Consider the following 24,379-nt stretch of genomic DNA (forward strand, 5'->3'; position numbering starts at 1 on the left):
ATATACATAGTAAAATTATTGAAAATTGGCCTAGGACTCCCCTACCGAAAAAATTGGCTCCGCTTATGAAGCTCTCTACCATAACCGCGGGGTTTAAACTATTGGTGGTGAAATACCCCAGGGTTCAAACGCATCAGGCGGAAATGCACAAGGGCAAACAAAATCACATAGATCTGCGAAACACACTGCATTATTACTATTCTACTTGAATATTCTGTGTAAAAATAAATACAAACAATTATTTAGTTAGCTAGGGAGAAGTAAACATAGCATTTATTTGTATATAAGAGCATGTACTAATAATCTTTATTTAGAACAGTTTGATGTCGCTAGGATACGTGTTTTCAGATCCTTGATTTGATTGGTTAATTAGATATTGAATCTCGAATTTCGAATCTCGAATCTCGTATTTCGAATCTCGTATTTCGAATCTCGTATCTCGAATGATCCTTCTCGGCTTTCGTAGATACCTGAATTATTTCTATACAAAATAATAATGTAATTAGAGTGCTCTGCGTGACATAAGGTTTCTCTTAAAGAAAACAAATCATTATTTCTCGTAGTGAAATAAACGCAATTTAAACCGCAAACATATGGACTTTTTCTCTATGCGTGTGAAATATTGTATTTTACCTAATAACCTAGTGTTTTGTATATCATTTTCTTTTATTGCCAGTATGATAGCTTAACAGAGCTCTCATTTGTAATCTTTTTAAGGTATATTCTTTCAAAATTTATCAAATAGGATAAACTTGAGCTTTTTTATATTCCAAGACCTTACTATAATTTGATCTTATAACAATATGTAAGGTCGCCTAGAATTAATTTTTACATGTATTTTGCTGATTTTAAAATTTATCAGTAAAATTACCCATTTTTTTAATTTGGTTAACACAAATTGCACGTGCATACTTATTTCTGAAACCCTGTATAAACAAGTAATTTTCCCTTAAAAGTATTATCATAAAACGATTGCTCTTTGATAGCATTTGAAATTGAAATACATGTACATGTATATATATGTATCATTTTTTCATTCATATATTGTTTAGACAAATATATTTCAATGTTGATACTGTAAAGTATTGTGTGTGTGTTTATTAAAGTAATAAGGAATCATTCTTAGGGTATTATGTGGTGAATAAAACCGGTCAAGGATGATCAAATCCAGTAATTAAGCCCGAATGGATTTATGATAGATTTGATAACCCCCGATCGAATTAGATCATCTCATAATTCTTAAAATTGTCCAATATTGTCAGAGATCGTGAAAGTAATTCCCATTATTGTCGTAAATACGTTAAGATATTTGCTTTCAATCTAAATAATTTTCCATAAAATGTATGCATTCTCATCTGAATGTTTATAGCAATGTATTTCATTGGCCAGGTAAAAAGTATTACCCTGTAAATGCATGCACAGAATTTTAATTTTGTTCCAGTTTAAACGTTTTCTAATTTTCAATCGCTTTATTAATCTATATAAAAGCAATACTTGTCAACAAAATTGATTTAAAACCACCTGTTTCTTTAAATAAATGCCGTTTTACTAAAATACTGATATTTTTGCATTCATATTCAGTGCATCAGTGTAGCAGCAATAACGTTTATGGATTTTACAGAATATTGTGTCCCGAAGTACGTGAAATCCATCATTACAGGTCTATTGTATATACGTATCTCATTGTTTTAAAATTCGTCTAGATTTAGGACAATGTAGGAAACGCACGTTAAAGAATGTTGTTCGCATATACACTAATTATCTCTAGTAAATCATGAAAACTTGAAATAGAAATCAAGAATTTATAATTATATAAAAAAAATTTAAATATTTTATTGTTGATCATCTCGCCGGCCTTTCAATTCATAAAGCCAAGCCCTGTGTGACCTGTGGACTATTAAACCTTCTTATAAGAGCAATGACCTTTGATTCACATACATGTAATTACACCGGTTTTTTTTTTTATATCTTATGCATTTTATATAAATTCACAATTTACAAAGTCATCCTGACTGTGATTTGAATACCTGAATATGCTGCCACAGTGCAAGTTAAGCTACGTCATTTAAATATTAATATCATTAAATATTATTAAAAAACATCTTCAAAAGGACGCTTCAAAAATTTCCCTTACATAAAGTGAAAATGCAAAAATGATTTATCGTTAAAATAACCAGATCGCTAATCGTTTGACATATATTGTTTGAGATATTAAATAAATGACATGCTTTCGCCAAGGTAAATTTACCTGTTGTAGTTCATTATGGAACAATCGTTGAGGTATATACATGTTACATTGATTTAATGAAACTTTGAAACATGATTAATAAGCGTTTTTAATCTGCAGTATTTGGTTGAGTCTATTGCGCTGAATTTTATTTGTAAAGCCTGAATTGCTAAAATTCATTAAGAAATAATGCAAAAATATTCTAATTTTAAAATGGAAATTTATTCTCATCATTGTTTTCTTTCAGTTTTAAAGTATACAATATTCAATGTCATATAACGATAACGAAGATTGTTGAAAATCAAAATCCCAAAGGAAAAATATTAAACAGGAGCAAAGCAAACACGGACCTCTAAAAGCAAATAGAGGTAGGATCAGGGGCACGGAGGATTGAGTATTCTCTAGATCTGCTGACCGGTCACAATCACCGTGTGTACGTTGTCGTAATCAGAAAAACGGTAAATGTCTCATTGTTTCTCAGCATTTTATTGAAAGATTTAGAGACCAATTTGCTGTATTATTTGTCTTTTCTTATATGCCACACCAGATAAATGTTAATAATTATTCAACTTCCAGTATTTAGTGTAAAGTTTTAAGGAGAGAAAAAATCACTGTATTCTTTCCACTTTTGTTTTCGCATTTCATTTATAGGAATTAAACATAGATAACACTTAATGTAGCGTCCTTGACCGTACATAAACAGTTGCCTCACGTTGATTACTATTCACTATAGGCGCCAGTTTGTGACGTCAGTGACTAGTATTGAATGTGACGTACAACTAAAAACCTAATTGGTCTAGCTTTTGCTGATAGCTTTCTGTCTTTAGTGCGTTGCATTATTCTTGGGTGGGGAGGGTGGGGGTTGACAAAATAGACACTTTCTCGATAAATAATTTGTCCGATATACTTTAATTATTTTTTTTAATTTTTCAGATTAAAGACGAAAGTAAGTATTATTCGTGTATTTTGAGTTCTTTTGTTTGAAAACATCGTTACAAATTGACAATACTCAATACAAGAACCATAATAATTTTTATAATCAAAATTACAATATTTTGATTTATTATATTTTTTTCCTTTAAAATCATATTTTAAAAAAATATATCAATACGGAAAATTAAATTAACCCGATATTTGTATTTTAAAAAAAAATAATAATAATATGCATGGAAACTCTCTAAGATTGATCAAATCAGTATTATCTTATGTAAGTATTTACATCTAACATGCACTGCCATTGACCTAGCTATCGCCACCAGTAAGTTATTCAACGAGGGTTAACCATTTTATCATAATTAACTCATGCAGTTAATAAATCCCCAACCTGCTGCAAAAAATTGGCATGATATGTCAACGACATTGTCGCTTGTATATTATTTATAGTCTGTGTAGTATATTAATAGTTTTTATGGAAATAAATGCAAGATAACATATTTTTAAAAGAATAAAAAGTAGTTACATGGAGGAGATATACGATCTTCCAACACATCAGAACATAGTTCAAATGATTTAGGGGATACCATCACAAAAAGTAAAATTACAATGAGGCATATCAGATTTATCATTAAGGATTCGACACCAAGACTTAATGAATATTGTACACAGCTGGGTTAAGGTCTGGTCTTTATATTGATTTGGAAAATGGAAAGCTTTTTTGTGATGTTCTTCCTCTTCCTTCCTAGGTCACTTGAGGGTCAAAAATGACTGATTGCTGCCATTTGTTTATCGCCATCGTTTCAATGTATAATCGTGTCCTCTCGGAGACCGTTCGGTATACTGTAAACCAACTATTATTCGCGACGACTTTATTTCGCGATTTATCCGAGATGAACTGGTTCACGGCGACTAATTTTCGCGACTTAACCTTATCCACACCTGTTACTTTTAATATAACTATATAGAAATTACTGTTCCACAGCGAGAATTATTCGCGACAATGAGGCCCTCGCGAACCTCGCAAAAATATTTCGCAAGCAAATAAAAGTTTGTTAACATGCATCAATTCTTCACATGTATCCAAATTAAATGTATATATACCGTACACATCATTGGAAAATTGATTTTGAATTGCATTATTATTTAAATAGCAGTTGTAAATTCAATGTACTGAATATAATGCAGTTTGCAATATAAGAACATATAGCTATACAATCACTAGCCATTATTGTCAGAAAATTTATTTCGCTACATTTATTGTCGCTCTTTCAATTATCTTTGTAAATTGACAGTTAATCAAAAATAACTTATATGCAAAATTTGTAAAATTAGCATTAAATAGTATCTGTTATCAAAACAATATTTCAATAAAATGACCTCAAAATGGTTCAATTCGCAAGGACACAAGATGCGGAGCTCTTAGTTACGGGATCATATTTTTATAATATACGAAAATGAACTTTCATTTCTTCAAAACCATACTTTTTTTAATGTTTCACGACTAGCTTGCACAAAATTTAAGAGCACATTTTAAAATCAAGGCGCTCTAACATTATAGTTTGCTTGCTTTTCATTCATGTAAACTTAGTGTCTCGCACAAGGTGTACGACCGCCTGTAAACAGTTGATAACCTGCTATAAATGTCGGTATCATTTATCACTGAGACGTTCAGGTAGCTAGGTTTACAACGTATATAGTGTCTTCATTCAGACAGGCTTGAATCTAGTTCAGACCACAATTTTCTATAACTCAGACAACTTTAATTTGGCAAATCTTTCACCTAATGGATTTCTAATTACCCCCATCGTCTTTTTGTTGTGGTTATTTCATTGACGAATAATTGATTAGGACTGTTATTCTATGTTTTAATTGCTAGAGACAGAATCAATGCCGCGGTCATACACCTATATTTTGGACACCACGGCAGTTTACAAACCAGATTCATGTACGGCATATTCACAGAGCGAATATTTTATCACTGGTTTTATAGCTTTTTTTATAATTATGCTCTTTTCTCATACAAATCATGCAAACATCAGCATTAATAGACATACAAGTAAAAAAAAAAAAAACAAATCTGTTGTCATATGATTTCTACAACAGTATCGTTATTTGATTCTACAGAGATTCATTGATTTTCCACGTTGATCCGTATACGTTTTTGACATACATGTATTTTGAGTCTAGGAATATTGTAAAGCTAGTTCGTGATCAATTATCAACGTCAGGCAAATTCTTAACAACGATACGTGTATTCTAGTTGTAATCTTTGAATCTTTAACACCCCCTCTTGCCTCTTCGTATTTGTGAAATCTGATCGACTTAATTTAAACATACCATACCTGGTGTTGAATTATACCAATTGTGTGTAAAACTGATATAAGGTTTTCTTCATCTTTTTCTTCAATTGTCAAGTTATAACCTTTTCAAGAGAGCTTACTCCGATAATAAGGTTCGATACATTATTATTACATTTGACAAAAGCTACACAGCCATATACAATTTTTTTGATTCTTCAGAAATATATGATGGTAAATGAGCCAGTTCTTGACACAAGAGAACATTCAATTTATAAATGTTTTATTGGAAGTACCGTGTGAATTACATTTTTTTTCATCTAATGATGGTAGTGGGGCCAGGTCTTGATCAAGGCATACAGCTTGTCTCCCGGACACGCGGTCTGACCAACATCTCTGTGACCCTTTAACACGTAGTTGTGGGTAATTTTTCCCATTTGTACTCCACAGTGAATCAAGCTCTTTACAGCGTTTATTGCCAGATCGTTCGGTGCGTGCGTCATAAAATTTCCCATCACACAGAAACCTTTTGGATAAAACATTTTTTATAATTGTTAATTCAAAGAAAGACAACTTTGATAACGCATTTTGCATTTTACAACTTCAGATGAAAATGTCCTAACTTTGATATTATTTTATCTATAGTTTATTTATTTTTAATGTTACTTACTGAAAATTTATTTGTGCAATTTTAAATTCGCTTTAATTAATATAAGTAGTTTTGCATGGGACGCGAAAAAAATAAAACATTATTATAGTAATTTTTAACAGTGTTTTAGACCAATATGTAATTCACAAGGTAATGCTTTTTTCAAACCAATAAAAAGCTATACATTTCCAAATGGGCACTGTAATAAAACGTTCTACTTTGCAGGAGTTTCCCTGTGTTTTTTCCAACCTTCCATTGTTTACCATGGCTGTTCATTATGCGGAATGTTTTTTTAAACTTTATCTCAACCCTATCCAAATGTGTGTCCGTTTATTGTCCGTTTTTGGTCCGTTTTTTGTCATAAGTTGACTTCCCACTGTACCTCATTCCCTGCCTTCAACCAACATCAATATATTACCGTTTGCAATATAGTCCCCATACGACCCAACCACGACGCAACATGTCTCCCACTGTCCCATCTCTTTCCCACTTTCTGCGAGTCTGTCCATGTCATGATGGATGGGTATGCGTCCCATTACACCCTTTTCAAGCTTCTCCCTTCTCCATCATTCTGTTTCTTACCGAGTTTTTTTCACATTATGATGTAGGGTATACACACCCCTAGTCTCACCCTTCTCCATCATTCTATCTCTCTACCGATTTTGTACATATCATGATGTAGGGTAGATACCCCTCCTGGTCCCCCTCTTTTTCCATCATTCCATCTCTTTCCGACTTTGTCCATGTTATGATATAGGATATGTGCCCCATCCCTACTGGTCTCCTCGTATATCTATCACCGTGTGAAATGTACCCCTTGCACATGACACCTTTTCCCTTGTCACTCACGTTGAGTGACTTTGATCTGGACACCCTTAATTGACACTCAGTTTATCTAAGTAATCCGTTAATTGAAGTAACTCTTTATATCTACTATTCTATTTTTTTCTATTGTTAAAACTGTGTTTTGTTATCTATAAGTATTTGTTGGTCATGTTTATTATTCGGCAGTTGGAGAGCGACGGTCTAGGCGCTCGTACCACCGACTCCCGACCTCGCGGAATATTGTAATAAGTTTGTGGAGTTTTAATAAATTTTGTAAAACGAATACCGATCGACCTATACATTTTCCGTGGGTCACACATCATTCCATATCTTACCGAGTCCGTCAGTATTGTGATGTTGAGTGTGAGTTCCATCATGCCCCCCCCCCCCCAACCCTCCTGCTAATATATACATTATTTCATTTCTTACCGAGTCCTTTGGTGTCGTGGAGTAGAGTGTGAGGTAAACATTTATCTGTCATGCTTGTTTATACCAGCACCAACTAACATTGTAACAAATCATTCCATTTCTTACCGAGTCCGTCAGTATTGTGATGTAGAGTGTGGGCCCCAACAGTGTCCCAGCCTCGCCCCTCGTACACATTTCCGTCCTCGCCAATCACAAAACTGTATCCTATATCCGACCAGCCTATAAAAAACAATGAAAAGACCTATTTGTGTTGACTAAAGCAGTATTATGCTGGACCTGTTTGTAACAGTATAACAAAATTGTAGATTTGTTCACTGGATGAAAAATCAAGTTTCAGCAAAACTGAAACTATATGGAAACCTTGCTGAAACTTGAAGTTGAAGTTTCATGTATAGTTTCCGCAATGCGGAAACCATTATATCGATTCAGCAAGTATCCGTTAGGTTTCAGTCAGCAGAAACTTTAGTCTAAGATTCCTGATGGTTTCCGCAATGCGGAAACTAAATTTGAATCGTGTGAATAGTTGTGTAAATTATTATGGAAATATCAATCAGTTTCAGAACATTTCCGCTAGGTTTCAGTATGCTGAAACTTTAAGTTAAGATTCCTGATGGTTTCCGCAATGCGGAAACTAAATTTGAATCATGTGAAAAGTTGTGTAAATTATTACTGAAATATCAATCAGTTTCAGAACATTTCCGCTAGGTTTCAGTATGCTGAAACTTTAAGTTAAGATTCCAAATGGTTTACGCATTGCTGAAACTATTACTAAAATTGATTTGAACTTAAAAGTGATATCATTTATTTTCAACAGGTTGAAGTTTAATTCTAGCCTAATGATAATGAATCCGTACATACTAAAATGTATAGTAAGGTTTCAGCGTGACTGAAACTATATGTATACATGTAACTATCTTCAAATATGGCTAATAAGGCGATTAAGAACCTTACTAAGTAATTAATTGAATTTGAAAAGAAAAACTGATGTCTCATCTTGTTTAATGCATATGATGAAATCATTAATCTTAGGTACTCGGGCACGTGTATACATGTGTAACTATACATTCTTTGTCCAGGTGACCTCCTCTGTGATTTTCCTGTATATTCTGTGTGGATTGCAGGGTTTTTTCTGTCAGGAGTGAACAAAAGACTGTTACATAACATATACACAGTACGAAGCGTGAGTTTATAACTGGAGCCCGGCGGGATTTTTTTTTCAATTTGTGTGTACCTGAGTTAGTAAAACTGATAAGTAAATTATAATTATTTAGTAAAATAAATTAATATACCTATTTTGTAAGACTCCTTCTTAAATCATTTAGTTATCATTTGAATGAACCTTACAGTACAGTAACTAATTAAGCAAACAAATTAAGGTAAAGTCGTTGTAAATTTTTACAAATCGTACCAAATATTCGTACAACCTGAAGATTAGAGCTAATTCATTTCTTTTTTAATACCACGCCAACACATGTACACAGGAATTTGTTTTAAAAAAATTCTACAGTTGATAATAACAGTAAAACCCACTTGGAGTTTGAGTCTAATATGATAATTGTTTAATTATTTACATGCATTTTAGACTTTACTGCATGTATGACTGTATCATGATTCACTGGCGTCGGAAGCAAATTGAAAGTGGGGGGGGGGGGGGGGGCTAGACTAATCCTCAGAAATATTGAGGAAAAACCCTAATTCCCAAAATCCTAATCCGTGGGGGGGGGGGGGGGGGGAATACCTATACTATATACTTCCGAAAATAAATTTCCCTACCCAATTTTTCCCCCCAAAATCATGAAATTCCTAATCCGTGTCGGGGGGGGGGGGGAGGGGGGCTAGACTTATCCTCAGAAATATTGAGGAAAAACCCTAATTCCCAAAATCCTAATCCGTGGGGGGGGGGGGGGGGGGGGTGTAGCTATACTATATACTTCCGAAAATTAATTTCCCTACCCAATTTTTTTCCCCCAAAATCATGAAATTCCTAATCCGTGTCGGGGGGGGGGGGGGCTAGTATGCCTATTACTCCAACTTCTCAATCTTTCAAGGTAAATTTAGGAACAATTACATTTCCGGCGAGAAAAAGTGGGGGGGGGGGGCTCTATATGCCTATTGGTTAAGTCTAACTTTGCACTAAGCCCCCCCCCCCCTAGCCCCCCCCCCCCCCCCCCCCCCCCCGGTTCGACGCCTATGTTATTCGTGCATTTCTATACTTTGTATTTACTTTCTGTACTGTAAACTCAGATATTGATACATGTTTATGAAACATGCACATGCAATAATCAATTCATCGTAGTTGTAAATTCACCGTACGGGTGAACGCTGTTAACCGGACCCCGTTAATTGATCGGCATCTAATTATATTTGTGATTTCTGTGTGTTCATGCAGAACCTGCTCTGTGATGAACATAATATTTTCACACCTCTATATTTTGAATAAGAATATGACCGTGCTTAGAATCGCGGTGAAAATTGGACAAGTCAAGACTAACTTGTCAGTAAACTATATATGGCTCTATCATATTTAGTTTGGCAAAATCATCAGTACATGTAAATAAAATATAGTTAAAGACAAAATCTGATACATATGTCTCATTAAAACTTGTTTAATTTCATTAGACATTTGTAAACAAACGGTCGGCCATTTTTTTTTTTTGTTAATCACGTGTTACAAATACAATTGTAACAAACACACGCCAATACTTTGTCGTATTTAACCAGGAAATACTGACTCGGACAGTTTTTATTTAAAATAAATATACATGTAAAAAGTATACTATTCGGTAAAAAATGATAATTTTGATTAAACATCATTCATTTTAAACTATCCCAGGATGCATTTTTCCAAGATTTAGCGGGTTCTGATTGGTCAGTATTGGCGCACTTTATGATTCCGAGCGAAGGTTAAAATGGACAAGAAGGTGCTGTTGTAAAATGGAGAATTGAGAAGCATTAATAGCCTCTATATATATTAACAAGGAGATAATGCAGAAACGAAGAACTCATGTCAAGGTAACTTAATTCACAATATAGATACTCCCAATAACATTTTCAAGGCTCTAATTTATCTCTCATTTGTAAACGAGATCTCGGGCCATCAAATCAAGATGGCGTCATTTTTTCAAACTTGGTTCGGAGTTTTAATTTTTATTACCGTATCTCTTTTAAATATACGTTTTGACCAAGTTAACCATTAACCAACTTTATATGCATGATAATCAAGATTATCCAGGGTATACACATATATAATTATATAAACGTCCCTAATATATGAATGCTTGGTTGGTAAACAAGACGAACAATGAATCTTTCGCACATTATACAATTTACAAACTCTAAATGTAACGAAACAAATTTATTAATAAAATCCGGAAAATGAAATTTTTCACGTTTTTCTTTTTCAGCATTGACAGCATACAAAGTCAATGTTTCCGGTGATTAGTTGCATCCTGTGTTCGGTGATTCGGGTGAATGTTTTGACCAGTTGGACGATGTGAACGCAAGGTATTGCTTTGAAATTGATTATTTTCACCATTAACTTATACATGTGTTGGATGTTTATAATTTACTGTAGTAATTTTTGGGAAATCCAGGTCTAAGTTCTTGAAAAGGAGGTTGATGATGGGGGGGGGGGGTAAAACACACTTATTGTTGATAAGTTTTTCCATTGTTCAACAAACAATAATTGAATCAAAATGAAAATAACATAGCTTCAAACATAAAATGAAACATTTTAGACCAGATACTACTGTAGTCATTATATGACATAGTTTAAACAGCAACTGGCAACTGCATAGTAGCTTCTGTATTCAGAATTTTATTCAGAATGCTTTTATTACATGTTAGGCTGAATGACTTATGTTTATTGTTTAAAAATCTAAATGAAACTTTATTATTCATGTTTAAGATAAATAGAACACATAAAGTACAGCCCAGTGAAACGAACAAGTTCATCGCAAGAAGAAGAATTTTAATGCTACCACTGTCCAGAACTACTAAGTCTGCTGTAGCCATGATGTGATCATATGAGTGCTTCGCCGGTCTGGACAATGCTCGAAAGTCCCCCAAAAAGGCCTATTTCCATAAACTATGACTCGGGTTACATCAACAACAGCCAAGGACACTCCTTAATGATTCGAATGGACACATCTCTACGACCCGACTAAACCTCTGCAGAACAAGACTTTTTAACTGTAAAGTATTCTCATTTCAAAAAACCTATAAACTATAAAAGTACTTTTTTTATATGATCAAATACCAGTATATTACAATGTCTGTCTGTAAGCTAGAATCTTAGAAAATCACATGGTTTTGACTTATTAAATGATTGATTAGACCTTGCAGATGTTAACTTTCATTTTCTTAAATAATTTGTTATATTTGCAAATATTGCATAAAATATTAGACTCCATGTAACATATATCCTCACACCTCCAAGTTGATAAGTTTTAACTACTTTTTTTTTCATTTTCTTTGTTTAAACATTTATTGATAACTTAGTTTTTATTTGCAGCAATATATGAAAAATTAAGAAACCAATCTTAAATGTAAAAACACTGCATTAGGAGATGAATGCATGGGTCATAGAAATGATAAAATACACCAAACAATATTCAATTATGTCGTATATGAAAATATATAAAGACAACATATACCCGATGTATTACAATTTTTATATAACAAAATTACTTGGATGGAAAGTTGTTTCCATGTGGGTTTTATTTTAATCTGTATTGTTTAACTAATATATAATTGGAATTAGCTTTTATATCATAAGTAAAATGCTGGTATTGATGAGAATTGTAAGGTGAATGATCTGTGTGATACTTTGTATTTTATACATTTATGCTACATGTAGTAATACTTGTCATATATAAACAATGTATATTTTACTTCATGTCTTGGATTTAAAAATATTAATGAAGGTAAAGTAGTGAAATGTAGGAAGGTAAACCGTGTGTAAAGAAGAATATTCATCAGGAATGAAGTGTGTTGCAATCAGCATAATTAATTAAATGTGTACATCATATTTTTGCACATGATTTGACAGACTGCTCCATTGTTAGCTTTTTATTGGCCAACAAGCTTTTCATATCTCCCTCTGGGTCATCTATTAAATACTGACAGGCTTATGATATTAAAATCTGATCAGTTGGTACATCATGGGTGGAAATGAAAAGTTCACTTTGGACTTAATGGATTATCAATAAAATGATATCAAATCCTGTTCTATTGTAAAACATTAGATTATATTACTAACAAAGAAAAGGTTTATCCCAACTTGTAAGTGGGTCACTTTGACCTCATTTTGGAATTTATTGACATATTCAAATCAAATCTGGGGCATACCTCTATTATTAGTCAACTACTATCTTGTAGTGTATTTTTTTTTTAAAGATGGATACTTTAGACTTTTCAAAAATATTTTATGGTGTACATATTCATTGTAGTTCAAAACAAATTGAGACAAGTGTATCATGTTCATGTAACAGTGAAGTTTTCTTTGTTTATTCATGTACGTGCAGTTATTTTGTAAATTGCATTCATATTTTTAAAAAAGTAAGATCTTTGTTGCATTTTTAAAGGGAGATTTGATAGGCATTTAATCGAGATGAAAAAACATACAAAAGTAAAGATTTCTATGGGAGGTTTTTTTCTTGTGCAATTTTATCATTTTTTAAATAAAAGTCCCTAATAAGGGAATTGCCATATGGATGTTTCTCCATTATTGTATCTTGGCTGTATTTTATTTATTATTGGACACAATTTCAGATTTTTGAACAAAATAAATTTGGAACTGTTTGAAATTGTTTTGTTTTTACATAAAGTAAAAACCTTGCTCAGCTTTTGTGAAAGCAAAAATATAAAAAGTTTCAGTAAGTTTCAGTTGCGGAAACCCTTTGTAAACAATATGTTTCCCAATTGTTTATGGAGATTGAAACTATGCAGAAACTTCAAGTTTCAGTAAGTTTCCGTCGCGGAAACCATTTGTAAACATTATGTATCCCAAACGTATATGGAGATTGAAACTATGCAGAAACTTCAAGTTTCAGTAAGTTTCCGTTGCGGAAACCATTTGGATTCATGGACAGCCTAAGTTTCAGCACTGCGGAAACTTAATGAAACTTGAAGTTTTCGTGCTGAAACCTGTGGGAAACTTAAAGTAACCTTAAGTTTCCGCAGAGTTTCCAAAGGGTTTCCGCAGCGCTGAAACCAGATATTTCATCCAGTGGTTGTAACTTTAAATAATTTTATTCTGGTTGTAACGCGCTTTCTGATTGGCTAAAAAAATCATATTATATCGTATAAAGAATGGTGCCGACTTCATAGTAAGACTAACGTCAAAAACGTATCAATACGCCTGATTTTAAAAAGCGTTAAATGTTTCAAACTATTATATATCGCATAAAACTAATAAATATTGAATCCGAATCGTCACCATCTACTGTATGTAACTATTGTGTATTTCAAAAATAAAATAAAACATTCCCAACATTTTATCATAGCGAACCACCAGTAATATTGAGGTAATAAAGTTATTACAAACACATAGTTTTTTGTTTATAATTCTCTTTGTTCTTCAAAATATGTTTTTATTGGAGAGTTTTGTATCCCTTTCTTAGCTTGGCCACAACTTCATACCGTGTGAGTCCATGTGATAATTCTGATAGGATCGAACTCTCTGAATGCAGTCAGCCTTTGTGTGACAACCCGGAGTAGCGCCATGGTGAATGTACACGTGCCCAGGGGTAGCAGGTAGTCGTCCATTATGATGCGTCGGTGCGCGCGCACCCCATTCACTACGACTGATGATGGTTGGGCATCCTGCTGTTGAATGTGTACCCGTGTGTGTGGATGATGATTCTGAAAATTGTTTTTTTTTTCTTAAATGTCACACAAAGTCGGAGGTTAAAATCAATATTGTAAAAAAAGAAACCATTAAACTGTTTTTAAGATGAATTCTTACGTGAACACTCCTTAAAGGTTAGGTAATCCGACGCTATCCAACCATTCTTAAACATAGGCACAAAAATAAAACAGTAATCAAATGTGTAATGTTTGTATGCGGAGAAAGAATTCTTTATTTTTAAGATAGAATGCGATTTATTTTCTTATTTTACTAAATATCGACTGTTGTTTATACGGCAATGACGTTTGGTACAAATAAACTAACCTGTCCATGGTAGTCCACATTTGCCCACTGATATCCCGTAGCAGACATCATGTGTTCTTTGAACGTGACACATGACCCCGTGCTCAATGTACCTAAGATGTGGTGAGTCGTACCTGCACCGGATCTGACGTGGACATAGTCTGTCGCGCATGCACATTGACTAGCAATCGAAATCTCGATGTTGCAGATAAATTGTAAGAGGAAAGAGGCTCTTATAAATAAAGACATCATTATCTACAAGGATGATATTGTTAATTTTTTTAAAGAAAAGAATACATCTTGATCTGTCACAATTTAAACTTATACAGGACATTTCTATCAATATAAAACAAATATCATTACATTAGTAATTATTGCAGGGGGATGTTGGATTTTTTTTCTAGGCGTAGGGGAAGAGTTGTTAATTGTTCATCCCAGCTTCTGTGTATATGATCTTATTGACTACTTGCGTTTCGATTATTTTTAAGATGATTACCTACAGCTAACGCGTTTCCTTACAAAGCTACATGTATTTGCTTTAAACCGACATATATATCAGTCAATCAAATAATATCAAACTATGTAAGTAATCCCCTGATACATATCATGTACATGCATTTAAAATTTAGTCATAATCTCGATGATATTAAAATTATACGAATTGTTTTAGAAATGCTAAATATGGAAACGACTTATATACCTGTTCACAATCTCTGACAGTAGATATGGCGATGTTTCCTCATACGAATTCTTATCATGTAAACGTGGATTTATCACTAGCATTTGTCAACAGAAGGGTTTATCTCAGGCTTTTGACACAGTTATGTTTACATTTAATAAAACCAATTCTTATACGGTTTATTTGTTCATTGATTCAAACAATGGATTAAATGTTTTGTTCCTTTTTCTGAAAAAAGAATTCTCAGCTTGCATGACAAAATGAAGTTATATAAGGGATGAACTGAACTATATTCAGTTATTTTCAATAACTGTTTTATTCATATTCTGAGTTAGGATTTTATTTCTTCAAAAAGTGTATCTCTTAATTGATACAGCAATTGCATCCAAAGTTTAGTATGACGCTTTGTCTTTTGATCTAACATGCTAAGTGAGGGACCTCAAAATCTACGTACATTACAGCAAGCAAAATGGTTAAAGTAAATCAGCATATGACGGCTAGAACTTCTTTTTACCTAACAATTATTTCTTAACATACAAACAAGACTGGGTCATTGACTAACATTTTTTATGTAAAAATATTAGTTTATACGGATATATAGTGAGTTGTTAAACTTTAAGTCGCATTGCTCTCTATGATCGCTCAACAACCCGACATAGTATCGAAGGTAATCAATAAGAAAGCTGATAAGTGATTGATTTTATACTTATTATTGTTTGTGCGTCTATCCAGGTTTGTTTTTTTTTGCTGGGGGGGGGGGGGGGTGTTGAAAGGTGGTCAATTTCATAAAAATCGCTCCAAGGTGTAAATCATTTTCCCAAATTAAACAAGTCAGTGTGTGTTGATTGATAACTTCTACCTGACAGGTTTTGTCTGGCATGTGTCGTAAGCCAAGTTGCCCCAAAATTCACTTTAAACCATGACCTATGTACACTAATTCTCGATTGTAGATCTGTAACGCTTCCGTCCGTAATAATGTCAACATTTGAAAGTCAAATATCAAGTTATAAGCAAGTTACAGAGTTCGTTAATCTTTGTTTTGTAAAAAAGCTGGAATATTGTCATTTTTACATATGTGTGGTAATGGTGTAAGTTTCAATCAAATGTATCTTTCTTTTGTTGATAATTGTATTTATGAAGATGCTGAATTAGTTTAAACTGTTTTTACATGTCATTTTGTCTAAGAAATGGTAATTCTTTACATTACATTTTTTGTAAACAACCTAAGACTCGAGCTTTGTTTATATAACAACTAATTCTTACCTCTGTATCTCGCTCGTAACTTGACTTTAACATTCATTTTGGTCAATCATATAAAATGCACAAATAAACCATTTTATACATAGAAAATAAAAATATTTTTTTTGATCACAAATCGTGTCCAAGTCCCTTTTAAAATGCAAAAATAAAACTCAAAAACAATCATCACATTAAAAATTTCTGCAGGTATGCACATCTATGCTGTTGTCGTTAACAACAAAATTTAAAAATTATAAAAACTCGCAGGAAAAGTATAGAATCAGAAATTCATGCTAATATACACATTTACACATTATATTCAAGTAGATTTATAGTTTCACAAAACTCAAAGCAGCGGTTTAAGAGCAGTCGGACTCACAACATGTTCATTTTCTAATTCAATATATGGCCAAAATAATAAGATTGAAAGGACCGACATTCACCGAGAAATAGGCGGAATCGGAATTCTTTTGTAATATTACCACACACACATTATGTGTTAATTGTCTTGCACTGAAAAAAGAGTGACGGACGGACGATTTACAAACAATTTACAGTTAGCAACTTCTTGCCTTTGGTATAATTATCCAAAGAAACACTATCCTCTCATTTGTCAGATGTATTCACTGATATTTCGAAAGTTTTACTTAAGCAAATGCAAAGAAATATGTACATTTGTTTAAACTGTTTTATCCTGGGCAATGCTCTTATTTTTCAAAACGAATAGATATTGATTATATCCTCATAAATATGCAACTAATCAACTTTCAATTGAAAATTATAAAATATAGTCAAAATTTACATCTACTTATGGTAGAAGAATCAACAAAAGGCACAGAAGTCTTAATATATATTTAATGTGAAATGAAAACAAAACATCAGTAAAGGTGACTGGCAATGTTAGGTGGCTGATAACGCGAACAGATAAAATCTCCTATCACCTTGTTTAACGGTAGGTCACACCACCGCGGTTTAAACATTGCTTGATGCAAGAAGGTAGACCAAAAGGCATGCAACACGATGCCTTCCGCATTTATAAACGCGTCAAATGTGCATTTAGAAATGCTTACAACAAAGAATATGAAATCTTTATCATTTAAATTATTATTTAAATTATTATTATACTAATAAATTAATTAATTAAATTACATACATTGAATTTAACGAAAACGACCCTTTTGATAAGGACTTTAAACATGTAATTCATTAATTCATTTCATGTTTGATCAAATTAAAATACATTCTGTTGACAAAGATCACACATTTCAAGCGATGACGTCATTACTGCCAAGTTTCTTTAAAACACAGGAAAACGCCAGGTGACGACAGTATCACAAACGAACATATCTTACATTCTGACAATCTCATTGTTAAATGTCTATATATGTAAACTATGCAATGTAATTTTTAACATAGGCTACGTTCCACCTCAATGGAAACAACGACTTATCGATTCATAAAGGAGGTTACAAGCCTAAAAACTCTTGTAACAGCTACTGTCCAGTATAGCCTTGTTACCATATATTTTCAAAATATTTGAAAAATTGTTATCAGCCAGAGTATTCTCTATGTCCTTATGTAAACCGTTTCCAAACTTACAGCAATAAGGCTTTCAGAAAGAACTAGGTTGTCTCACTGCCTCATTTAACCTCCATGAAACACTGTATCACAACCTAGAAATGGGTAGTAATGTTAACATAAGCTTTCTAGACACCAGTAAAGCATTTGATACGGTATGGAGGAATGGCCTCATGTGTAAATTGCATAAGCTTAACATTAGAGGAAAGATATGGGGCATCATTGATGACTGTCATCAGAACAAAGGGAGTGCAGTTATAGTCAACCAAACCAAAATCACGGTGGTTCAACAAGGCGTCAGACAAGTAGGCGTGTTGTCTTCTTTTTCATACATAGTATTCATAAATGACCTACTAGACGACCTTCAATTAGTAAATTTCAACCACCCAATGATATTTGACAAAAATTACCATTTACCAGCCCTTGCAGACGACATAGCCTGCATTGCATTATCTCCAGGCGCTATACAATCTATGCTCGACACTGCCTCTATATATGCCTCAAATATGGCGATTTGAATTCAACGTATTCAACTCATCTATTCTCTAATTAATAAAAAAAAAATAAGAAGATGGTTATCATGGATATGTCTAACTTTGCCAAAAAAAATGTGAGGGGTTGATTTTAATTATGCTAAAATTACATAGATATGTGTTTATGAACATAGATTGCCCACTCAAACGTACATTACGCGTACAAACGTTCTTAACCACCTTTTTGTTACACGAACATTAGCTTATATTTTACATTATTGGGATACCGGAACAGTCACGACAACACTGCGTTTATGTATCTGATGAATTTATTAGGATAAAGTCATTAGCTTTCTGTAAGATATATAACATGAGAAAACACAGAAAATTATAAACTGCAAAGGTTACTAAGCTTCCATCCAGACTGTGTACATTTCATAAATCACAATATGTAGTTGGGCGTGAAATCGTAAGAATTTGTTTGAAGTTAACATATGTACAACATACGTTAAACATACGTTAACACACACGAGAATTCAAAGCGTACGTTACACATACAATGAGAAATGAATGGTTAACATACGTGTGATAACATACGTTCAACATCACATATGTTTAACATACTTTGGATTTTACATACGTTAATCGTATGTGAACAATATGTTTAACATAATTATGTAGATCTCAACCACATGTTACACATGTGTAAGAAAAAAAACCCACATTAACATGATTTCTAACAACCATATGTTACACATGCGTTAATAATATATATATATTTGCATATATGTGAAGGCATGCATTTAAATAACATAAAAATTATCTGCATGCGCGGATCTGGAAGGGAGGGGGGTCGGAGGGGTGCCGACCCCCCCCCCCCCCCCCGCCACGCCCCCGTCCCCCGGAAAATGAAAATTCATTAAATTTACATAGAGAAATTATCGCCAATATGTCCTGCCCCCCGGCAAACACAATAATCCTTCGCCCACCCACCCCCCCCCCATCCCCCTGCAAACACAACTTTCTGGATACGTGCATGATCTGCATGGACATGACTGATGTTGCTTCATCACTCATATGTCTCTGAAATGAATGCAGGTGAATAAGTGTGAAGAAAAGCCTTGCTAAAGTGCATGTCCATTTCTTTAAACTTTATATTAAGTTATGAATAAAGTTGTTTCATTAACAGAAGCCACGTGTCTTTTTAAAATTAATTTGATAACGAATCCGGATATAAGACGGTATAGGTTTTAGTTTTGTTGATAACAAAATATACGTCACATTTTTACGTCACGGAGGCAGAAGATCAAATAGCAGGATGAATACTTCATTCTTAATGAGATAGTCATGAATATTCATATCGTACTGAAAACGAGGCTAAGGTCGGTATCGACGAACGCATGCATGGCGGAAAACCTAAAAGCGTCGCAAAATTCTGCTCTGATTTGAGAGTCGTGTACGAAAGCCGAGAAGGATCATTCGAGATTCGAGATTCGAAATACGAGATTCGAAATACGAGATTCGAGATTCGAAATTCGAGATTCAATATCTAAATTAACCAATCAAATCATGGATCTGAAACCTGTATCCTAGCAACATCAAACTGTTCTAAATAAAGATCATACGTACATGCTCTTTCCTACAAATAAATGTCTTAATAGCTCTTATATAGTGGTTATAAAATGGTTAAATTAACATTGATGAATTAACCCCACACAGTATAAACAATTAAATTAGAAATAACACTGTTGGCTTTGCGAATCTAAGTGGTTTTGTTTGCCCTGTATGTATTTCCCCCCGAACAATTTTAACCCGAAGTGTATTCGCCCCAACTGTGTAAAAATCGGCTCGCGAAGAAAGATCTGTTTAATCTAAATGTTTTAGCTATGAAACGAAACTCAAAAAAATAATCGACATGTCAAAATATAGGTTATGATAAAGTTTTAAACCATAGAAAATATAATGATTTACAACCTCAAAGACAAAAATCCAGATAAGAATAGTGTATTGTAGGGTATGGCAATGCCATTGTCGATATGAGAGAGAGAGAGAGAGAGAGAGAGAGAGAGAGAGAGAGAGAGAGAGAGAGAGAGAGAGAGAGAGAGAGAGAGAGAGAGAGAGAAAGAGAGAGAGAGAGAGAGAGAGAGACAGACAGACAGACAGACAGACAGACAGACAGACACAGAGAGAGTTTTGTAGTGTCAAATTCAGTTTGATTTAGAATTTGAAATTGATTTGATTTGTTACAAGCATATATAGACAATAATTAAGCCTCTAAAACGAGAAAAGAGAGGAGGTAGCTAGGGTAGGGCAGACCAACTAGCAAGCTTTAATGTTAACGGTGTTAGCGCACCTGTGATTTACATCGACTCTCTCTCTCTCTCTCTCTCTCTCTCTCTCTCTCTCTCTCTCTCTCTCTCTCTCTCTCTCTCTCTCTCTCATCACCTAGCATTTCCTTTTCCGTGAGGGGGCTTGGGGTATTTGTGATGTCTTACATTAGCTAGCGAAAATGATAAAAAAAACCATGAAATTTTCTTTAAATTGTGTGCGAATGTTGAACGCCAATAATCTGTTTTCAGTATATACATTTCAAGAGGGGGGGGGGGGGGCGGCTATATAGTCCTAATTAATTTGTCAGTTATTCTGTCCCCACTTTGTTTTCTCTTCGTTTTCCAGGTTTTTTTTATTTGGCTCGGCAAATTAATATAAAACTATCTGTGTAGCTCCATAACGATGTACTGTAGATAAATTATGAGTAGTTTTAATTTTGATAAACAGGTACATATCCGTACTTTATTTTTGATTTGACTCTTATAATCGGATTTAATATTCCAATAATTATAGGGTAGGAAAGAGTAGACGGGACTTTTTTGCGCATATCCTACTGTACCATTCATTCAACACAGATATTAGCACTCATCGAGTTCGACTTGCTTTCCTTTTCTTTCATCCACTGGATTTAAAGCTATTAATTTTTGAAAATATTTTGAATTTATGGCCTGATTATATATAAATTAGAGCTGCGCTGGTGCATATATTTACCCAAATGGACCAAAATATAACCAAATGAATCTAAATGTATTGACAAAATTAGTTTTAAACGTACGACTCTTTTTTTCAATTCTAATCGGGTATGTCCTTTAGAAAAATCTTGAACCACACACATTTTAGCAAATAAAACGACAATTGTTTCATTTTTTTATGGGGAGGGAGGTGGTGCCGGTAAAGGACATGTATTGCTTGTGGCAGTTGTGCTATACTCTCATTTGTTATAATAGGTAATACTACATATTGATATAAAATGAAAGTTTCCAATTACACTGTACATAGCTTCTATCACGCATTTTGACCCGTGCGATAGTTTAAAACAATTTTCAAAGCATTTAATGTAATTCAACCGATCATTTTTGAAATTTAATTTTCTGGATTCACGCCTGATACGTCCGCCTTCTTGTATATTAGAATTACATGTACGTTGACCATATGTACACATTCACCTAATCGGCTATGTTATGGGACGATAACATTTTTTATCAATGTTTTTGCAGGATATGTAACAAATAACAGCCTATTTGTGGGTTTTTGCACTGATTATTTGAGATAATTTGCCGCCATCTTTTATGCATTCCACACACCACTCACAGTTTCTTTATTTGGTGTTCTGTGTGTGTGGCGACAAATTGGTAAATTTGCACCACTCACCCCTTGTAGCTTCATCCTGATTACATTTTATCTGGCTAAGTGTAATGTAGTAGTATATTAAATACACACATCTTTGTTTGCAATGCTTATTTACATCTTTAGAGATTTACTTACAAAAAAAGTAAACATTTGTATGACTTATATGTAATTATTGTCAATTTTGGTGCGGGGGGGGGGGGGTGGGTAGGGGGGTAGGAAACTACAGAGAAACTTAACTTGGCTGTGAAACATATGCTTTTATTCTTTCTTGTTGATATATCAATGAATGAATTATAACAAAATATATGTACAACAATTAATTTTGAAATATTCATGCACAATCAAATAAAGGGTTTTACTGTTCTCTGCACAAGAAATCGGCAATGTGAACAAATTGGCACCCTATCATCCCTACTTTTAATTGTAGAGAGTAGGCATCCTTCCAAATTGAAAACAATTCCAAAAGTAAGACTCATAATAAGTTGTTTACTGAGGAAAAGGAAAAAAAATTGTATTGATTAATAATTCCGTATGATGTGATAATATCTCAATGATTTGTTTATAATCATAGTACTAGTGTATCACTGTATGCATACATAAAAACGATAAGTAATGCTTATATTTATTAGTGAAACAGGACAGATTATTTATATTTAGATTATTTAGATACATGTACTAATCTTCATGCGGGGATCTAGAAAGGAGGGGGTCAAAGGATCTGGACCCCCTCCTCGGGAAAATTGGAGCTTATTACATTTACATAGTAATTTTTTTAAAAATAGGCCTAGGACCCCATACAGAAAAAATTAGCTACACTTATGAAGTTCTCTACCATAACCGCATTTTTACACAAAAGGGGTGAATAAACCGGGGTTTTAAACTATTAATGGTGGTGAAATACCTTGGGGTTCAAACGCATCAGGTGGAAATGCACCAGGGCAAACAAAACCACTTAGATCCGCGAAGCACACTGCATTATTATTAGTCTACTTAGATATTCTGTGTAAAAGTAAATACAAATGATTATTTAGTTAGGTAGGGAGAAGTGAACATAGCATTTATTTGTATATAAGAGCATGTACGTATGAATTTTATTTAGAACAGTTTGATGTCGCTAGGATACATATTTTCAGATCCTTGATTTGATTGGTTAATTTAGATATTGAATCTCGAATTTCGAATCTCGAATCTCGTATTTCGAATCTCGTATTTCGAATCTCGAATCTCGAATGATCCTTCTCGGCTTTCGTAGTCGTGTCCTCTATTACATTCGGATTTTTTTAAGAAACGATGAAATAAGTCATCGGGCAGTCTTGGCACAACAGAAATAAACAAAGGTTACAAAACGTAAAAATCGGAGGTGGGTTATTTTTCTCGTGAAGGGGGCGGGTCGACCTTAGAATACTATAGTAAACAAAAACTAAACAACAATCTGCCTATGATATCGTTTTTTTAATTATATTGAAAACCGATATTATTTTTTTTATTTTTTCCTTAATAATATGAATTTTATTTGTCTGTTTGGAATAGTCCCACAAGAAATCGATAGTCTAAAACCTAAACGCAATGAGCTGAGCTTTGTGAGCACGTTGTTTTTCCTCCGAGGTACTTACTTGTTTAGGTGTGTTTCATTTTACAACACAAGACCCTGTGACCCATGCATATGTTTTAATTGGTTTGGCTTAATTTCTTGTGTATTGATAAGACTGTCGACTCCTGTGTTTTATTTATCCATTAGCTTTTCTGTCTGATAAAAAATATTTGCAGATGACGTCATATTTAAAGAATTTACATGATAATATAATATGAGCTGCAACATTATTTTTAAAAAAAATTCATAAGTCTCTATTGTGTGTTAATTATTATCTTTTAAAATTTAAAAAAGAAAATATAATAAAACTGTACACAGTATTTTTTAAACTGACTCAAAGTATAAACTATTTGTTATACATATACATGTATAACATGTGGTTGCCAAATATAAAACCCGATAATGTTCAAGTAAGAGAGAAGAACTTTATATTAATATACATACAATAACTATAACAAAACATTTAAATAACAATAACAAACATGTCAAATCACAAAGCAAAATAATATGATTCCGATTATTGTTCACATATAAAAGTTTATAAAATATCATTTTTAAACTTGACACCTTTCATAAAATTAAAGCTCACAATTCACTGATCCATGAAGAGGTCCTTGCGTTC

General features: G+C 33.3%; 1 protein-coding gene and 1 long non-coding RNA gene across 2 annotated transcripts; one reads left to right on the forward strand and one right to left on the reverse strand.

The window, feature by feature from the left end:
• Window positions 1–5,731: 5,731 nt before the first annotated feature.
• On the reverse strand, window positions 5,732–14,794 carry LOC105323063 (peptidoglycan-recognition protein SC2). The gene is made up of 5 exons (XM_034465684.2): window positions 14,538–14,794; window positions 14,331–14,376; window positions 14,006–14,227; window positions 7,469–7,582; window positions 5,732–5,986 (listed from the first exon to the last, which is right to left on the reverse strand). The coding sequence occupies exons 1-5, from the start codon at window positions 14,766–14,768 to the stop codon at window positions 5,781–5,783; spliced, it is 819 nt and encodes a 272-aa protein (XP_034321575.2). The 5' UTR covers window positions 14,769–14,794; the 3' UTR covers window positions 5,732–5,780.
• Window positions 10,365–13,170, forward strand: LOC136275258 (uncharacterized). Its single transcript, XR_010713794.1, has 2 exons — window positions 10,365–10,867; window positions 11,271–13,170. It is a non-coding gene; the product is annotated as an uncharacterized lncRNA (long non-coding RNA).
• Window positions 14,795–24,379: the final 9,585 nt, after the last annotated feature.

The sequence above is a fragment of the Magallana gigas genome, chromosome 1, assembly GCF_963853765.1.
Source record: "Magallana gigas chromosome 1, xbMagGiga1.1, whole genome shotgun sequence".
In the NCBI taxonomy this organism is placed as follows: domain Eukaryota; kingdom Metazoa; phylum Mollusca; class Bivalvia; order Ostreida; family Ostreidae; genus Magallana; species Magallana gigas.

Excerpts from the sequence above, each read along its gene's own strand:
- LOC105323063 (XM_034465684.2), bottom strand. The coding sequence starts at position 14,768 with ATGATGTCTTTATTTATAAGAGCCTCTTTCCTCTTACAATTTATCTGC. Across the intron at positions 14,377-14,537 it reads ATGTGGACTACCATGGACAG|AATGGTTGGATAGCGTCGGA; the intron begins GTTAGTTTATTT and ends CCTATGTTTAAG. Across the intron at positions 14,228-14,330 it reads AACCTTTAAGGAGTGTTCAC|AATCATCATCCACACACACG; the intron begins GTAAGAATTCAT and ends AACAATTTTCAG.